The sequence below is a fragment of the Salmo trutta genome, unplaced genomic scaffold (genome assembly GCF_901001165.1).
Source record: "Salmo trutta unplaced genomic scaffold, fSalTru1.1, whole genome shotgun sequence".
In the NCBI taxonomy this organism is placed as follows: domain Eukaryota; kingdom Metazoa; phylum Chordata; class Actinopteri; order Salmoniformes; family Salmonidae; genus Salmo; species Salmo trutta.
The window spans coordinates 9712-30259 of record NW_021822804.1 but is presented as its reverse complement, the minus strand read 5'-3'; the positions used below and the strand labels follow the sequence as shown (position 1 = coordinate 30259).

Genomic DNA, 20548 nt, shown 5'->3' with positions numbered 1-20548 from the left:
TAGTAGTAGTGGTGGTGTAATAGTGTTAATAGTAGTAGTAGTAGTAGTGGTGTAATAGTGTTAATAGTAGTAGTAGTAGTAGTAGTAGTGGTGTAATAGTGTTAATAGTAGTAGTAGTAGTAGTAGTAGTAGTAGTAGTAGTAGTGGTGTAATAGTGTTTATAATAGTAGTAGTAGTGATGTAATAGTGTTAATAGTAGTAGTAGTGGTGGTGTAATAGTGTTAATAGTAGTAGTAGTGATGTAATCGTGTTAATAGTAGTAGTAGTGATGTAATCGTGTTAATAGTAGTAGTAGTAGTTTTGTAATAGTGTTAATAGTAGTAGTAGTAGTAGTAGTAGTGGTGGTGTAATAGTGTTAATAGTAGTAGTAGTAGTAGTAGTAGTAGTAGTAGTAGTAGTGGTGGTGGTGTAATAGTGTTAATAGTAGCAGCTTTAGTGGTGGTTGATGTAGTAGTGGTGTGTGTTTGGTTGGTACTGGTTAGGTGTTGGTTCTCTGTGTGCTGCCATGCTGTAGTAGAGATGGCTCTTGGAGTTAGAATGCTGTGCGTTTGGACCAGCCAGTGTGCACAAAGCGGGCACTGAAATGTACACGGCGGACAACAGGCAGCCTCAGTCCTTCTCAATTGGAGCTGCCCTTCTTATTGTACCTCACACACAGTGAGCTTCTCTCTCTCTCTTTCCCTTCTCTCTGTCCATGCCCATGTATGGCCTGTGTATCTGATGAAGGTTGAGATGTCTGCTCTGATTGGTTGATGTCTCTCTGGCATGGCTTCTTAGTCTGCATCTGGATGAAACGGTAGAAATATACTCTCAGGCCACGGCTTCTTTTCACATTGACTTACATTTCATTTGTCTGAAAGGAAGAGCAGAATAACAGCACATCAGGTGTAGTTTTAACACTGCTGAAAGGAACAGTCCCAGAGAGCAGAATAACAGCAGATCAGGTGTAGTTTTAACACTGCTGAAAGGAACAGTCCCAGAGAGCAGAATAACAGCACATCAGGTGTAGTTTTAACACTGCTGAAAGGGGGACTCTGGGGCTCTCCTAAGTGAGAGAAGGGTTGGTTGGAGGTGGAGGACGAAGGGTGTGGAGGTGGGCGATGGTGAGGGTGTTCCCCCTCGACAAGGCTGCTCACATGACCTCCACACAACAACCGGACCACATGACTCCCACATGACTTCCCCAATGGTAACCATGGGTATGCTCCTAGGCCCAGGGCTTGGGCCTGATGTGCCCACAGCTCCACCCTACCCCTCCCTTCTCCCCAAACCTCCCCCACCCAGCCTCCACTACCTCCTAATGCACAGTGTTATTCAATCTAAACCACAGAGAGGAAAAGGCATTAAAAGTAGCATGCACTTGAGATTCCTTTTAGTTTCAAACTGTAAATATTATCCTGGAGACCAGGTTTCCATGATTGAATGCGGCCCTTACCTACTCTTAAGATGCCTAAAGACTTACTGTATTATCATGCTGAAAGACTGGCTACTGTGCTTGTCATACACTGAAGGGACAAGGTAGTTCATCATAGTGACATTGGTTTCATTAGTCACTTGATTATGTTTTCACACACTTTAACGTTACATGATGTGAACATATAGACAGTACTGATAGTTCGTGACCTGGGATCCAGTTGTCCTCTCGTCCCACGTTCCAAAGCCATGGGGTAGCTGCTAGTTAACAGACAGTGAATATATGGCATTGTCTGTGTCTGATATGGAAACGTTTAGGGACATTATTCATTAGATAGTTTATGTACTGGCCAGACATCATATGACCTGCTAATACAGCATAAACAGACTGATGCATTGTGGTCTACTGTATTGTACATTTACTTTATATTCCACATGTCCTGACAGGGGTACAGACAGACCTGGAGGGATGTGGTTGTGGATTAGATCCTTGTTGATTACACTAATTGATTAGTTGGTAAGAAATGTGATTTGAATGTCTAGTTTTCCAGGTCTGACTGAGATGATTAGAAGGTAAAAGGACATGGTTGGTCATGTCGGGGACCACAGTGGCAGGACTCATGAGGCCTTACACCTGATGCACCTGTGTGACTTTCTAACACCACCTTTACTCTCCCTCTTCCCTCAGCTTCCTCACTCTCTCCCTCTTCCCTCAGCTTCCTCACTCTCTCCCTCTTCCCTCAGCTTCCTCACTCTCTCCCTCTTCCCTCAGCTTCCTCACTCTCTCCCTCTTCCCTCAGCTTCCTCACTCTCTCCCTCTTCCCTCAGCTTCCTCACTCTCTCCCTCTTCCCTCAGCTTCCTCACTCTCTCCCTCTTCCCTCAGCTTCCTCACTCTCTCCCTCTTCCCTCAGCTTCCTCACTCTCTCCCTCTTCCCTCAGCTTCCTCACTCTCTCGGGCTGGACTGCAGTGCGTCTGCGTCGGCTCGCCCTCCCCTCCCCCCTCGCCCCCCAGCCATGGCCTCACGAATAGGGCTGCGGCTGCAGGTAAACACATTTTGGACTGATTGATTTATTGGTTAATTGATTGATTGGTTAACAGACAGATGTACACTATTACTGTATACAGTAGATATATTAATTGACTGACTGACTGATGTCTTGACTGACTGACTGACTGACTGACTGACTGACTGACGTATTGACTGACTGACTGACTAACTGACGTATTGACTGACTGACTGATGTATTGACTGACTGACTGACTGACTGACTGACGTATTGACTGACTGACTGACTGATGTATTGACTGACTGACTGACTGATGTATTGACTGACTGACTGACTGATGTATTGACTGACTGATTGACTGATGTATTGACTGACTGACTGACTGACTGACTGACTGACTGACTGACTGACTGACTGACTGACTGACTGACTGATGTATTGACTGACTGACTGACTGACTGACTGACGTATTGACTGACTGACTGACTGATGTATTGACTGACTGACTGACTGACTGACTGACTGACTGATGTATTTGACTGACTGACTGATTGATGACTGACTGACTGACTGACTGATGTATTTGACTGACTGACTGATTGATGATTGACTGACTGACTGATGTCTTGACTGACTGACTGACTGATGTATTGACTGACTGACTGACTGACTGATGTATTTGACTGACTGACTGATTGATGTCTTGACTGACTGACTGACTGATGTCTTGACTGACTGACTGACTGAGGTATTGACTGACTGACTGACTGATGTATTGACTGACTGACTGACTGATGTATTGACTGACTGACTGATGTATTGACTGACTGACTGACTGATGTATTGACTGACTGACTGACTGACTGATGTATTGACTGACTGACTGACTGACTGATGTATTGACTGACTGACTGACTGATGTATTGACTGACTGACTGACTGACTGACTGACTGACTGACTGACTGACTGACTGACTGACTGACTGACTGATGTATTGACTGACTGACTGACTGAAAAGATTTAGATGCACTATTGTAAAGTGGTTGTTCCACTGGATATCATAAGGTGAATGCACCAATTTGTAAGTCGCTCTGGATAAGAGCGTCTGCTAAATGACTTAAATGTAAATGTATTGACTGACTGACTGACTGACTGACTGACTGACTGACTGACTGACTGATGGATGTATTTGACTGACTGACTGATTTATGTATTGACTGACTGACTGACTGACTGACTGACTGATGTATTTGACTGACTGACTGATGTATTTGACTGACTGACTGATTTATGTATTGACTGACTGACTGACTGACTGATGTATTGACTGACTGATGTATTTTATTGACTGACTGACTGATGTATGTATTGTCAGCTGATGCGAGACCAGCTGCAGCAGGAGGAGCAGCGGGAGCGGCAACTACAGCAGAATGCGGCGCTGCAGTACATGCAACAGCAGCGTATGTCTGCCCCAGCACCCAGCCCCGCCATCAACGCTCCACAACACTGCCAGAGCATGCAGGTGCCTGTGGAGGTCCTCAAGGTAAGACCGAGAGATAGAGAGTAGGTGTGTGTGTGTCCTCAGGGATTGCGCACATTCAGTCAACACCCACATTCAGTCAACACCCACACTCAGTCAACACCCACACTCAGTCAACACCCACATTCAGTCAACACCCACACTCAGTCAACACCCACACTCAGTCAACACCCACACTCAGTCAACACCCACATTCAGTCAACACCCACATTCAGTCAACACCCACATTCAGTCAACACCCACATTCAGTCAACACCCACATCAGAGGGAGGTGGGGTTGAAGTGAGGGAAGGATTCAGGCGGAAACAGTTAAAAGGGAGGTTTAGTTTGATCTGCAGCAGCAGCAGAAAGGTGAATTGATTAGAAGCACAGTGTGCCAAGAGGGGAGATGAAGAGAGAGAGGGTATAGAGAAGGGAAAAGCAACAATGGAAATGGAGGATAAAGAATGGTGAGGGAGATTAACTTTTCATGGACTCACTCTGTGTGCAATAATGATGTTTAAGATGATCTCTACCCCACACATACAGTTATCTGTAAGGTCCCTCAGTCCAGCAGTGAATTTCAAACAGATTCAACCACCAAGACCAGAGAGGTTTTCCAATGCCTCACAAAGAAGAGCACCTATTGGTAGATGGGTAAAACAATTCAAAGCAGACATTGAATATGCCTTTGAGCGGTGAAGTTATTAATTACACTTTAGATGGTGTATCAATACACCCAGTCACTACAAAGATACAGCCTTCCTTCCTAACTCAGTTTCCGGAGAGAGAGGAAACCGCTCAGGGATTTCACCATGAGGCCAATGGAGACTTTAAAACAGTTACAGAGTTTAATGTCTGAGATAGGAGAAAACTGAAGATGGATCAACAACATTGTAGTTACTCCATAATACTAACCTAAATGACAGAGTGAAAAGAAGGAAGCCTGTACAGGATAAAAATATTCCATAACATGCATCCTGTTTGCAACAAGGCACTAAAGTAATACTGCTAAAAATGTGGCAAAGAAATTAACTTTATGTCCTGAATACAAAGAGTTTGGGGCAAATTCAATACAACACATTACTGAGTACCATTCTCCATAGTTCAAGCATAGTGGTACAGTGGAAGGAAAAAGTATTTGATCCCCTGCTGATTTTGTACGTTTGCCCACTGACAAAGAAAGGATCAGTCTATAATTTTAATGGTAGGTTTATTTGAACAGTGAGAAACAGAATAACAACAAAAATATCTAGAAAAACGCATTTCATAAATGTTATAAATTGATTTGCATTTTAATGAGGGAAATAAGTATTTGACCCCCTCTCAATCAGAAAGATTTCTGGCTCCCAGGTGTCTTTTATACAGGTAATGAGCTGAGATTAGGAGCACACTCTTAAAGCGAGTGCTCCTAACCGCAGCTTGTTACCTGTAAAAAAGACACCTGTCCACAGAAGCAATCAATCAATCAGATTCCAAACTCTCCACCATGGCCAAGACCAAAGAGCTCTCCAAGGATGTCAGGGACAAGATTGTAGACCTACACAAGGCTGGAATGGGCTACAAGACCATCGCCAAGCAGCTTGGTGAGAAGGTGACAACATTTGGTGCGATTATTTGCAAATGGAAGAAACACAAAAGAACTGTCAATATCCCTCGGCCTGGGGCTCCATGCAAGATCTCACCTCGTGGAGTTGCAATGATCATGAGAACGGTGAGGAATCAGCCCAGAACTACACGGGAGGATCTTGTCAATGATCTCAAGGCAGCTGGGACCATAGTCACCAAGAAAACAATTGGTAACACACTACACCGTGAAGGACTGAAATCCTGCAGCGCCCGCAAGGTCCCCCTGCTCAAGAATACATATACAGGCCCGTCTGAAGTTTGCCAATGAACATCTGAATGACTCAGAGGACAACTGATGAAAGTGTTGTAGTCAGATGAGACCAAAATGGAGCTCTTTGACATCAACTCAACTCGCCGTGTTTGGAGGAGGACTGCTGCCTATGACCCCAAGAACACCATCTCCACCGTCAAACATGGAGGTGGAAACATTATGCTTTGGGGGTGTTTTTCTGCTAAGGGGACAGGACAACTTCACCTCATCAAAGGGACGATAGACGGGGCCATGTACCGTCAAATCTTGGGTGAGAACCTCCTTCCCTCAGCCAGGGCATTGAAAATGGGTCATGGATGGGTATTCCAGCATGACAATGACCCAAAACACACGGCCAAGGCAACAAAGGAGTGGCTCAAGAAGAAGCACATTAAGGTCCTGGTGGCCTAGCCAGTCTCCAGACCTTAATCCCATAGAAAATCTGTGGAGGGCGCTGAAGGTTCGAGTTGCCAAACGTCAGCCTCGAAACCTTAATTACTTGGAGAAGATCTGCAAAGAGGAGTGGGACAAAATCCCTCCTGAGATGTGTCCAAACCCGGTGGCCAACTACAAGAAACGTCTGACCTCTGTGATTGCCAACAAGGGTTTTGCCACCAAGTACTAAGTCATGTTTTGCAGAGGGGTCAAATACTTTTTTCCCTCATTAAAATGCAAATCATTTTATAAAATTTTTGTCATGCGTTTTTCTGGATCCTTTTGTTGTTGTTCTGTCTCTCACTGTTCAAATAAACCTACTATTAAAATTATAGACTGATAATTTCTTTGTAAATGGGCAAATGTACAAAATCAGCAGGGGATCAAATACTTTTTTCCCCCACTGTAGGTGCATCATGTTATGGGTATGCTTATAATTGTTAAGGACTGGGGAGTTTTTCAGGATAAAAAGTTAACAGAATGGAGCTAAGCACTGGCAAAATCCTAGAGGAAGACCTGGTTCAGTCTGCTTTCCAACAGACACTGAGAGATGAATTCACCCTTCACTAAAACAATAACCTAAGACACAAGGCCAAATCTACACTGGGGTTGCTTACCAAGAAGGCAGTGAATGTTGCTGAGTGGCCAAGTTCCAGTTTTGACTTAAATCTGCTTGAAATGACAATCAGTCAATGTTAAGCCCACTTTGTAACACAACAAAATGTGGAAAAAGTCAAGAGGTGTCAATACTTTCTGAAGGCTCTGTAGGTGAAAAAGAGAATACATACTGGAGATGATAAAGGGTAGAGATTCAGGCAGAGAAAGAGAGGGGGATTTAGGAGAAGGGGTAATCCACTCACGTGTTGCTGAGGGTCAGCCAGCCTCACTGAGCTCCTCCTGGGCTGGATCACTTCTGCTAGGTGGACTGGACTAGAAAGGGCTGGAAACAGCAAAGACCGAGAAGGAAACGGAGAGGGAAAGAAATACAGAGATAAAGAGACTGAATAAAATGCGGTGGAACAGCAACAAGGTAGGGTGACGGAGAATCAGTCTTCATCATGACATGGCACGCAGTGTGTGTGTGTGTGTGTGTGTGTGTGTGTGTGTGTGTGTGTGGGGGGGGGAGAGATATGACCGACAGAAGTAAGATACTGTACTGACAGCAGGAGATAAAGGTTATCTGACATTTTGTCTGATTCCACAGATGACAGTGAATGTTCTTATCAGTGTGAGTGGAGTGTACATTCTGTCTTTCTGTCAGTCTCTCTGTCAGTCTCTCTGTCAGTATCTCTCTGTTTCTGTCTCTCTGTGTGCTTGGTTCATACTGTGTTTGTGTGTGTAAATTTCAGGGGAGGCGACGGTGGGTGATTAGAATTATAAATACGTGTAGAAATTAACTTCCTCCATGAAGTGAGGAAGTTTCTGCTCTATGTCTTCACCTCTGTACTGTTGACAACTGTTGGTCAAAAACGATATCAGTCTTCCTGTAATTCCTTTCACTTAGTGCATGTGGAGTTTATTTGTTCTGACAGAGACATGAGTTATGACAAATAGATCTGACTGCTGTTAGTTTTGTCCCTGTGGGCCCATAGCAATGTGTTACTGACAGTTTTTCAACTGTAAATAAACAGACCCACACTTACTCACGGGCACACACACAGTAAGTGTGTACCCTATTCTACTCTACCCTACTCTACCATACTGTACTCTACCATACTGTACTCTACCCTACCCTATTCTACTCTACCCTACTCTACCATACTGTACTCTACCCTACTCTACCATACTGTACTCTACCCTACTCTACCATACTGTACTCTACCCTACCCTACCCTACTCTACTCTACCCTACTCTACCATACTGTACTCTACCCTACTCTACCATACTGTACTCTACCCTACCCTACCCTATTCTACTCTACCCTACTCTACCATACTGTACTCTACCCTACTCTACCATACTGTACTCTACCCTACTCTACCATACTGTACTCTACCCTACTCTACCATACTGTACTCTACCCTACCCTACCCTATTCTACTCTACCCTACTCTACCATACTGTACTCTACCCTACCCTACTCTACTCTACCCAACTCTACCATACTGTACTCTACCCTACTCTACCATACTGTACTCTACCATACTGTACTCTACCCTACTCTACCATACTGTACTCCACCCTACCCTACCCTATTCTACTCTACCCTACTCTACCATACTGTACTCTACCCTACTCTACCATACTGTACTCTACCCTATTCTATTCTACTCTATTCTACTCTATTCTACTCTACTCTATTCTACTCTATTCTACTCTATTCTACTCTATTCTACTCTACTCTATTCTACTCTACTCTATTCTACTCTATTCTATTCTACTCTATTCTACTCTATTCTACTCTATTCTATTCTACTCTATTCTACTCTACTCTATTCTACTCTATTCTACTCTATTCTACTCTATTCTATTCTACTCTATTCTACTCTATTCTATTCTACTCTATTCTACTCTATTCTATTCTACTCTATTCTACTCTACTCTATTCTACTCTATTCTACTCTATTCTACTCTATTCTACTCTACTCTATTCTACTCTATTCTACTCTACTCTATTCTACTCTATTCTACTCTATTCTACTCTATTCTACTCTATTCTACTCTACTCTATTCTACTCTATTCTACTCTACTCTACTCTACTCTATTCTATTCTACTCTATTCTATTCTACTCTATTCTACTCTACTCTATTCTATTCTATTCTACTCTATTCTACTCTACTCTATTCTACTCTATTCTACTCTACTCTATTCTACTCTATTCTACTCTATTCTACTCTATTCTATTCTACTCTATTCTACTCTATTCTACTCTATTCTACTCTATTCTACTCTACTCTATTCTACTCTACTCTATTCTACTCTATTCTACTCTATTCTACTCTACTCTATTCTACTCTACTCTATTCTATTCTATTCTACTCTATTCTACTCTACTCTATTCTACTCTATTCTACTCTACTCTACTCTACTCTATTCTACTCTGCTCTACTCTATTCTACTCTACTCTATTCTACTCTATTCTACTCTATTCTACTCTACTCTACTCTATTCTATTCTACTCTATTCTATTCTACTCTATTCTACTCTATTCTACTCTATTCTACTCTACTCTATTCTACTATATTCTACTCTACTCTATTCTATTCTACTCTATTCTACTCTATTCTACTCTACTCTATTCTACTCTACTCTACTATACTCTATTCTACTCTACTATACTCTACTATACTCTATTCTACTCTACTCTACCATACTCTACTATACTCTACTCTACTCTATTCTATTCTACTCTATTCTACTCTATTCTACTCTACTCTACTCTACTCTACTCTACCCTCTTCTACCCTATTCTACTCTATTCTACCCTATTCTACTCTACCCTATTCTACCCTATTCTACTCTATTCTACCCTATTCTATTCTACCCTATTCTACTCTACTCTACTCTACTCTACCCTCTTCTACCCTATTCTACTCTATTCTACCCTATTCTACTCTACTCTACCCTCTTCTACCCTATTCTACTCTACCCTATTCTACTCTACCCTATTCTACTCTACCCTCTTCTACCCTATTCTACTCTACCCTCTTCTACCCTATTCTACCCTCTTCTACCCTATTCTACTCTACCCTATTCTACTCTACCCTATTCTACTCTACCCTCTTCTACCCTATTCTACTCTACCCTATTCTACTCTACCCTCTTCTACCCTATTCTACTCTACCCTATTCTACCCTATTCTACTCTACCCTATTCTACCCTACTCTACTCTACCCTATTCTACTCTACTCTACCCTATTCTACTCTACCCTATTCTACTCTACCCTATTCTACTCTACCCTATTCTACCCTATTCTACTCTACCCTATTCTACCCTATTCTACTCTACCCTATTCTACCCTACTCTACTCTACCCTATTCTACTCTACTCTACCCTATTCTACCCTATTCTACTCTACTCTATTCTACCCTATTCTACTCTACCCTATTCTACCCTATTCTACTCTACCCTATTCTACCCTATTCTACTCTACCCTATTCTACCCTACTCTACTCTACCCTATTCTACTCTACTCTACCCTATTCTACCCTATTCTACTCTACTCTATTCTACCCTATTCTACTATACTCTATTCTACTCTACTCTACCATACTCTACTATACTCTACTCTACTCTATTCTATTCTATTCTACTCTATTCTACTCTATTCTACTCTACTCTACTCTACTCTATTCTACCCTATTCTACTCTACCCTATTCTACCCTATTCTACTCTATTCTACCCTATTCTATTCTACCCTATTCTACTCTACTCTACTCTACTCTACCCTCTTCTACCCTATTCTACTCTATTCTACCCTATTCTACTCTACTCTACCCTCTTCTACCCTATTCTACTCTACCCTATTCTACTCTACCCTCTTCTACCCTATTCTACTCTACCCTCTTCTACCCTATTCTACCCTCTTCTACCCTATTCTACTCTACCCTATTCTACTCTACCCTATTCTACTCTATCCTCTTCTACCCTATTCTACTCTACCCTATTCTACTCTACCCTCTTCTACCCTATTCTACTCTACCCTATTCTACCCTATTCTACTCTACCCTATTCTACCCTACTCTACTCTACCCTTTTCTACTCTACTCTACCCTATTCTACTCTACCCTATTCTACTCTACCCTATTCTACTCTACCCTATTCTACCCTATTCTACTCTACCCTATTCTACCCTATTCTACTCTACCCTATTCTACCCTCCTCACTCTACCCTATTCTACTCTACTCTACCCTATTCTACCCTATTCTACTCTACTCTATTCTACCCTATTCTACTCTACCCTATTCTACCCTATTCTACTCTACCCTATTCTACCCTATTCTACTCTACCCTATTCTACCCTACTCTACTCTACCCTATTCTACTCTACTCTACCCTATTCTACCCTATTCTACTCTACTCTATTCTACCCTATTCTACTCTACCCTATTCTACCCTATTCTACTCTACTCTACTCTACTCTACCCTCTTCTACCCTATTCTACTCTATTCTACCCTATTCTACTCTACTCTACCCTATTCTACCCTCTTCTATTCTACTCTATTCTAATCTACTCTACTCTACTCTATTCTACTCTACTCTATTCTACTCTACTCTACTATACTCTATTCTACTCTACTATACTCTACTATACTCTATTCTACTCTACTCTACCATACTCTACTATACTCTACTCTACTCTATTCTATTCTACTCTATTCTACTCTACTCTATTCTACTCTATTCTACTCTATTCTACTCTATTCTACTCTACTATACTCTACTATACTCTATTCTACTCTACTCTACCATACTCTACTATACTCTACTCTACTCTATTCTACTCTACTCCATTCTACTCTACTCTACTATACTCTACTCTACTCTATTCTATTCTACTCTATTCTACTCTACTCTATTCTACTCTATTCTACTCTACTCTACCCTCTTCTACCCTATTCTATTCTACCCTATTCTACTCTACTCTACTCTACTCTACCCTCTTCTACCCTATTCTACTCTATTCTACCCTATTCTACTCTACTCTACTCTATTCTACCCTATTCTACTCTACCCTATTCTACCCTATTCTACTCTATTCTACCCTATTCTATTCTACCCTATTCTACTCTACTCTACTCTACTCTACCCTCTTCTACCCTATTCTACTCTATTCTACCCTATTCTACTCTACTCTACCCTATTCTACCCTATTCTACTCTACCCTCTTCTACCCTATTCTACTCTACCCTATTCTACCCTATTCTACTCTACCCTATTCTACCCTATTCTACTCTACTCTACTCTACTCTACTCTATTCTACCCTATTCTACTCTACCCTATTCTACCCTATTCTACTCTATTCTACCCTATTCTACTCTACCCTCTTCTACCCTATTCTACTCTACCCTATTCTACCCTATTCTACTCTACCCTATTCTACCCTACTCTACTCTACCCTATTCTACTCTACTCTACCCTATTCTACCCTATTCTACTCTACTCTATTCTACCCTATTCTACCCTATTCTACCCTATTCTACTCTACCCTATTCTACTCTACTCTACTCTACTCTACCCTCTTCTACCCTATTCTACTCTATTCTACCCTATTCTACTCTACTCTACCCTATTCTACCCTCTTCTACCCTATTCTACTCTACCCTCTTCTACCCTATTCTACTCTACTCTACCCTATTCTACTCTACCCTATTCTACTCTACTCTACCCTATTCTACTCTACCCTATTCTACCCTATTCTACCCTATTCTACTCTACCCTATTCTACCCTACCCTATTCTACCCTATTATATTCTACCACATCCTACTCTATTCTACTCTACCATACTCTACTCTATTACTACCCCCTATTACTACCCCCTATTACTACCCCCTATTACTACCCCCTATTACTACCCCCTATTACTACCCCCTATTACTACCCCCTATTACTACCCCCTATTACTACCCCCTATTACTCCCTGGTCAGGCCTGGGTACTACAGGCTTTACTACGGCTCTACTGTAGGATTACAGAAACAATGCTGGGGTTCCATACATGGACAACAAACTGTTGTGGTATTGTGGCTCATACCAATGGACAACCAGCACGCAATGGGAAATTAAGCTGTTGACATAGTTCAGAGAGAATTCAGTAATGTATGTCTGATATGATGAGCAGTTTGTCTGAATATGATGACAACTGTGTTTAACTCTTAGTGTGGTGTGTTGTGTGTGTTCAGGTGCAGACTCACCTGGAGAACCCTACAGACTACCACATTCGCCAGTCCCAGAGACAACAGGTGAAGGAGTACCTTTCCACCACCTACGCCACCAAGCAGGTACCTCGCAGTCTGCCTCTTTCTCTCTGTCTCTATCTGTCTTGGTCTCTCTCTCCCTCCATCTCTTTCTTCAACTCTCTCTCTCTCTTCTCTGTGCAGACGGTGCATGCAGTAACAGGGGTGGTGCAGCCATCCCCTCCCCCCACTCTGGCCCCCCCGGGGGCCTCTTCCTCGGCCCCCCCTCCTCTCCACTCCCCCAGGCTCCGTACAGAGCAGCTCATCACAGGAAACAGCGCCCCCAACAGCCCCATGGCCATGCTCAACATCGGCTCCAGCCACGAGAACGAGGTACACGAGGTACTTACACACACACTTGCACACATACAATCCATACACACCCTCACACTCACACACAGCAAATACACACAGGGATCTCCAATGATTCTGGAGGGCTGCTGGGTTGGAGACTTCAGGAATACATACAGTTCATGAACACACAGATGCAAACGACTTATGCACACAATCACAACACAGATATACTCTCTCACACTCAACACAAACACACACGTTTGCACACACTGTTGTACTAAAGCTCATGTCTAGACAAACATAAAAGCCCGTCTCAGCTGTGATAATCTGTGAGAAAGTGATGTTCTGTAATTCACTGTATTTCTGAGGGGGCTGACCTGACCTCAACAAGACATGTCATAAATCATGGACTCATTCCCTTGGTCCATAAAGCCTAGAACGTGTGGGATTGAACATATAACCCTGCAATATTCCCTATACAACTTGATTACCAGGCTGTATAAAGAGAGGAGTTAGGATTACATTATATTCACAGTTTATGAAGGCATCATTATGACAGCATTGCACCTTATTATGATGGATTGCAACCTACCATCTCTGCTGTGTGTGTGCGTGTGTGCGCAAAGACCGGCTATTGATCTCGGTGGCATCCACAGACCCAGGGCCAGCTCTATAAAGGTGTTGTACAGCAGTGTGCACCCAAAGGTCGCTGTGTTAGCTAACTGAGGCTAACTAGCTCTGATTATCATTGCACTTTAAATGCTCCATTATGGCCTCGCTAAAGTAATTACAGCTTAACGCATGACAGGGGGATAACACACACTGCAACGCCCTTTGAACCCCACAGACTTTGGTCCACACACACACACACACTGGCATAGCAACACATGCAACTTAACTTCACCAGCATCTTCTACAGACCTGAGCAGACCAGCAACTGTAGAGTTCAGAAGTGCATCACTCAACTACAACGGACCAACAACAGAACAGTTAGTTAACCTCAACTAGCCTCAGCCTCAAGTCAGTTAACAGAACAGTTAGTTAACCTCAACTAGCCTCAGCCTCAAGTTAGTTAACAGAACAGTTAGTTAACCTCAACTAGCCTCAGCCTCAAGTTAGTTAACAGAACAGTTAGTTAACCTCAACTAGCCTCAGCCTCAAGTCAGTTAACAGAACAGTTAGTTAACCTCAACTAGCCTCAGCCTCAAGTCAGTTAACAGAACAGTTAGTTAACCTCAACTAGCCTCAGACTCAAGTCAGTTAACAGAACAGTTAGTTAACCTCAACTAGCCTCAGCCTCAAGTTAGTTAACAGAACAGTTAGTTAACCTCAACTAGCCTCAGCCTCAAGTCAGTTAACAGAACAGTTAGTTAACCTCAACTAGCCTCAGCCTCAAGTCAGTTAACAGAACAGTTAGTTAACCTCAACTAGCCTCAGACTCAAGTCAGTTAACAGAACAGTTAGTTAACCTCAACTAGCCTCAGCCTCAAGTTAGTTAACAGAACAGTTAGTTACCCTCAACTAGCCTCAGCCTCAAGTCAGTTAACAGAACAGTTAGTTAACCTCAACTAGCCTCAGACTCAAGTCAGTTAACAGAACAGTTAGTTAACCTCAACTAGACTCAGCCTCAAGTTAGTTAACAGAACAGTTACCAGAGCAGTTAACCATCAGCTGAGAGGCTTTAGTCCTGTTAAAGAGGAACATAGACCATTCCGTATGTTGCAGTCCAGCCAAGGTGCATACTGTGCATTGAAGAAGCTTACTGTACAAGTTGCATACTATGTATTGAAGAAGCTTACTGTACAAGTTGCATACTATGTATTGAAGAAGCTTACTGTACAAGGTGCATGCTATGTATTGAAGAAGCTTACTGTACAAGGTGCATACTATGTATTGAAGAAGCTTACTGTACAAGGTGCATACTATGTATTGAAGAAGCTTACTGTACAGGTGCATACTGTGCATTGAAGAAGCTTACTGTACAGGTGCATACTGTGTATTGAAGAAGCTTACTGTACAAGGTGCATACTGTGCATTGAAGAAGCTTACTGTACAAGGTGCATACTGTGCATTGAAGAAGCTTACTGTACAAGGTGCATACTGTATATTGAAGAAGCTTACTGTACAAGGTGCATACTGTGTATTGAAGAAGCTTACTGTACAAGTTGCATACTGTGCATTGAAGAAGCTTACTGTACAAGGTGCATACTATGTATTGAAGAAGCTTACTGTACAAGTTGCATACTGTGCATTGAAGAAGCTTACTGTACAAGGTGCATACTGTGTATTGAAGAAGCTTACTGTACAAGGTGCAAGAGATGGTCAATAAAAAGTTAATGATAACTTTTCACGTAATTCATTTTAAAAACCTTTTTCCAGAGAGCTGGCTCACACTTCAGTGTTAATGCATTGCATATTATATAGGGGACTGTCCTGGTCTGTCTGTATATGATTTGGCATCCCTGATCTTAGTGTTCTTGAATGTATAAGTATTTAAACAGTTTTTCCCTCCTTGTTCTTGGCACAGATGGATGAGGTCATTGATGACATCATCAGCATGCAGTCGAGCTATGATGACATCCAGCAGTATATTGACCCTGTTCAGATGTCCAACACAGTAAGTATTATATCATACAGTCAGTACACTTTCAACCTGGGTGGGATTGAACACTTCTGAACTGGGTTGAAATGACTATTCCAGGGATTAGGTGGGTTAGGTGGGTTAGGTGGGTTAGGTGGGTTAGGTGGGTTAGGTGGGTTAGGTGGATTAGGTGGGTTAGGTGGATTAGGTGGGTTAGGTGGGTTAGGTGGATTAGGTGGGTTAGGTGGGTTAGGTGGATTAGGTGGGTTAGGTGGGTTAGGTGGGTTAGGTGGATTAGGTGGGTTAGGTGGGTTAGGTGGGTTAGGTGGGTTAGGTGGATTAGGTGGGTTAGGTGGGTTAGGTGGGTTAGGTGGGTTAGGTGGATTAGGTGGATTAGGTGGGTTAGGTGGGTTAGGTGGATTAGGTGGGTTAGGTGGGTTAGGTGGATTAGGTGGGTTAGGTGGGTTAGGTGGGTTAGGTGGGTTAGGTGGATTAGGTGGGTTAGGTGGGTTAGGTGGATTAGGTGGGTTAGGTGGGTTAGGTGGGTTAGGTGGATTAGGTGGGTTAGGTGGGTTAGGTGGGTTAGGTGGGTGTGTGTTGAGATGGATAGATAGGACTAATATACTGAAGAAAAATATAAACACAACATGCAACCATTTCAACGATTTTAGGTACAGTTCATATAAGGAAATCAGTCAATTGAAATTAATTAATTAGGCCCTAATCTATGGATTTCACATGACTGGGCAGGGGCACAGCCATGGATGGGCCTGGGAGGGCATAGGCCCACCAGCTTGGGAGCCAGGCCGAGACAATCAGAATGAGTTATTCCCCATAAAAGGGCTTTATTACAGACAGAAATACTCCTTAATTTCATCAGCTGTCCGGGTGGCTGGTCTCGGACGATCCCACAGATGAAGAAACCAGAAGTGGAGGTCCTGGGCTACCATGGTTACACGTGATCTGCGGTTGTGAGGCCGGTTGGATGTACCGCCAAATTCTCTAAAATGACGTTGGAGAACGCTAGTGGTAGAGAAATGAACGTTCCATTTTCTGGCAACAGCTCTGGTGGACATTCCTGCAGTCAGCATGCCAATTGCACGCTCCCTCAAAACTTAAGACATCAATGGCATTATGTTGTGTGACAAAACTGTACATTTTAGAGTGACCTTTTATTGTCCCCAGTACAAGGTGCACCTGTGTAAGGATCATGCTGTTTAATCAGCTTCTTGATATGCCACACCTGTCAGGTGGATGGATTATCTTGGTAAAGGAGAACTGCTCACTAACAGGGATGTTTTATTTCAGCTCATGGGACAAACACTTTACATGTTGCGTTTATATTTTTGTTCAGTATAGTTTATGATCAGTCTTCCAGTGGGCTATTTTAGGTTTGTACCCTCTCTGCCCTTTATGTACTCCTCTTGATGTTCCTCTACCCATCTCTCACCACTTTCTGCCTCCCGTGTCCTTTCTCACCCCTCGCTCACCCCTCTCTGTCCCTATCTACCTCTCTCACCCGTCTCTCACCCGTCTCTCACCCCTGTCTTACCCCTCTCTGTTCTATTTTGGTCCCCGTCCACCCCTCCCTGTGTGAGTCAATGGGGTGATTATGCCGACTCATCAGTACTAAGGCTGTGACTGGACTCTTTGTTCTGTTTATCAGAATCCCTCCATCTTAAGCTACAGACTCCTCTGTATGTTTGTTTCCTATCTGAGAACTACTGTTGTTGTTATTGTTGTTGCATTTAGCTTCCCAAACTTCAAAATGGACGATATTTGATGTTGGCGGGGGGGCAGTGGGCCTGTGGTTTTTGTTCCTCAGTGTTTAATGAATAACTGCTGATCTATATTGGCTTCAATTAGCTGTCTGGTGCTGTTGCCTTCCCACCTAAGGAGAAACCTTCAGTTGTTTTAAAGGACTCTAAGTATTTAATAGATTTTAAATTATTGACGTGAAGTGCTGCACTTTTGAAAGAGAGAGGAAGAGAGGGGCATTCCTAGCCCTAAAAAAGTCTGTGGTCTGAGAGCGTCTTTCTTCGAGCAGAAGCACAGAGCTCTGTGTTTAAAAGGAATGGCTCCGAATTAACAATTAAACCACCACTAGTTAGAGTACAACTTGTTTACAAGGCATTTGGAAAGGGAGGAAGAGGGAAGGAGAGGAGGAGGAGGAGGGGAATGAGGGAAAAACAGGCTGAAAGTCCAGTTAGGGGAAAGTTCACTGTATAGCCGAGAAGTAGAAGAGAGAGGTAGAAGAGAGAGGTAGAAGAGAGAGGTAGAAGAGAGAGGTAGAAGAGAGAGGTAGAAGACAGAGGTAGAAGAGAGAGGTAGAAGAGAGAGGTAGAAGAGAGAGGTAGAAGACAGAGGTAGAAGACAGAGGTAGAAGACAGAGGTAGAAGAGAGAGGTAGAAGAGAGAGGTAGAAGAGAGAGGTAGAAGAGAGAGGTAGAAGAGAGAGGTAGAAGACAGAGGTAGAAGACAGAGGTAGAAGACAGAGGTAGAAGAGAGAGGTAGAAGAGAGAGGTAGAAGAGAGAGGTAGAAGAGAGAGGTAGAAGAGAGAGGTAGAAGAGAGAGGTAGAAGACAGAGGTAGAAGACAGAGGTAGAAGAGAGAGGTAGAAGAGAGAGGTAGAAGAGAGAGGTAGAAGAGAGAAGTAGAAGACAGAGGTAGAAGAGAGAAGTAGAAGACAGAGGTAGAAGAGAGAGGTAGAAGACAGAGGTAGAAGAGAGAGGGATTTGGTGAGGAGGGCTGGAGTGAGTCAGTAAGTCAGTGTGAGAGAGGGAGACGTACCCAGAGAAGGATGAAGGAGATGAATAAGACGTATGCCATCGTGGAGGTGCTAGATGGGGAACAGATCCAACTGGTAAGAGGGCTGCGCTCTGGTTTGTGTGTGTGTCTGTGTGTGTGGTTGGGAAATATGAGGTTTGTGTATTTGTTCCCCCATCTTGGTCAGTAGTGAGGCAGGAGAGTTAGTAGAGTTATGCCCCCCTCCCTCATGACCCCTCTCTGGATTGGCTGGGGCAGGGCGGGTCATCTCTAACTCCCAGCCTCGAGTCTGTGATTAGGGGATGAGTCTAGTCATCAGGCCCCTGGGGCTGGTGCTGCAGGCTGGAGGCTGGGAGGAAGCAGCACTTTGATATGGGAGCGGTTGAGATGAGCCCTATCGCTGTGGGCGAACTTCCAGTGAGGGACACGCTCGGCCATTAGAGAGAGAACTGCATGGGACATTAACTGTCTGGCATGACAGAGTAAAGGTCACTGCAGGCTTCTCCCCTGTCTCCCTGCTCTATCCCGTGTGTGTGTGTGTGTGTGTGTGTGTGTGTGTGTGTGTGTGTGTGTGTGTGTGTGTGTGTGTGTGTGTGTGTGTGTGTGTGTGGAATAGAATGGCATTCTCTGGGTTTATCTCTTGGTGTTCCTGGTTCAGTTGATTGGCTCTTGATCACTCAGTACTGTGTGTATTGTGTTGTGTTGGGTGTGTGTGATTACATAAGATTTAGCTATTTGGCAATTGATTGCCCCTCCAGGAGCTAAACTGAGCGGTGTGATTTGCATGCTGGGACAGTGGTATAAAGTGGCTCTGTGCATGGATTCAGCTCTCTGTATGGAGTGGTGATGGTGAGGGAGATAAGGTATTCCCATCGCATTGCTACAATTTTGCACCAGATCAGCGGAAAAAGATGCTTGTTTTTTTTGTTCTGTAGAGTCTAACTTAATATGCAGACCTCTAAACAGTTAGGCTGTTCTCTCTCTCTGTCTCTCTCTCTCTCTGTCTCCCTCTCTCTCTCTCTGTCTGTCTCTCTCTGTCTCTGTCTCTCTCTGTCTCTGTCTCTCTCTGTCTCTGTCTCCCTCTCTCTCTGTCTGTCTCCCTCTCTCTCTGTCTCTCTCTCTCTCTCTCTCTGTCTCTCTCTCTCTCTCTCTCTCTGTCTCTGTCTCCCTCTCTCTCTGTCTCTGTCTGTCTCTGTCTCCCTCTCTCTCTGTCTCTCTCTCTCTCTCTGTCTCTCTCTCTGTCTCTGTCTCCCTCTCTCTCTGTCTCTCTCTCGCTCTCTGTCTCTGTCTCCCTCTCTCTCTGTCTCTGTCTGTCTCTGTCTCCCTCTCTCTCTCTGTCTCCCTCTCTCTCTGTCTCTGTCTCCCTCTCTCTCTGTCTCTCTCTCTCTCTCTCTCTCTGTCTCTCTCTCTCTCTCTGTCTCTGTCTCCCTCTCTCTCTGTCTCTGTCTCTGTCTCCCTCTCTCTCTGTCTCTGTCTCCCTCTCTCTCTGTCTCCCTCTCTGTCTCCCTCTCTCTCTGTCTCTCCCTCTCTCTCTGTCCGTCTCCATCTCATCTCACAGGACTAATTTTAGTTACCTTACAAATCTCCTCTCTGCTTTTGGAGGTTCTTTCCTCGTTAACTTTCCTTAAACACTGAGTTTCCCCCCTAATGAATGAAACTCATCTGCTAATCCGTGAGCAGGATAAACTCCCTGGAATCTGTGGAATCTGTGAGTTTAAGGAAAGCTTGGGAACGCCACTGAGAGAATGC

The 20548-nt window shown here is 43.5% G+C and overlaps 1 protein-coding gene across 1 annotated transcript in view; it reads left to right on the top strand.

Annotated features, from left to right (window-relative positions):
- Positions 1–20548, top strand: part of tfeb (transcription factor EB) — a gene marked incomplete in the record, with an annotated part of 71225 nt that overhangs the window by 44565 nt on the left and 6112 nt on the right. Inside the window, 7 exon segments of the mRNA XM_029745538.1 lie at positions 2354–2458; positions 3799–3966; positions 13106–13204; positions 13304–13501; positions 15981–16070; positions 16915–17001; positions 18756–18887. Of these exon segments, the coding sequence (XP_029601398.1) occupies positions 2354–2458; positions 3799–3966; positions 13106–13204; positions 13304–13501; positions 15981–16070; positions 16915–17001; positions 18756–18887 (879 nt within the window).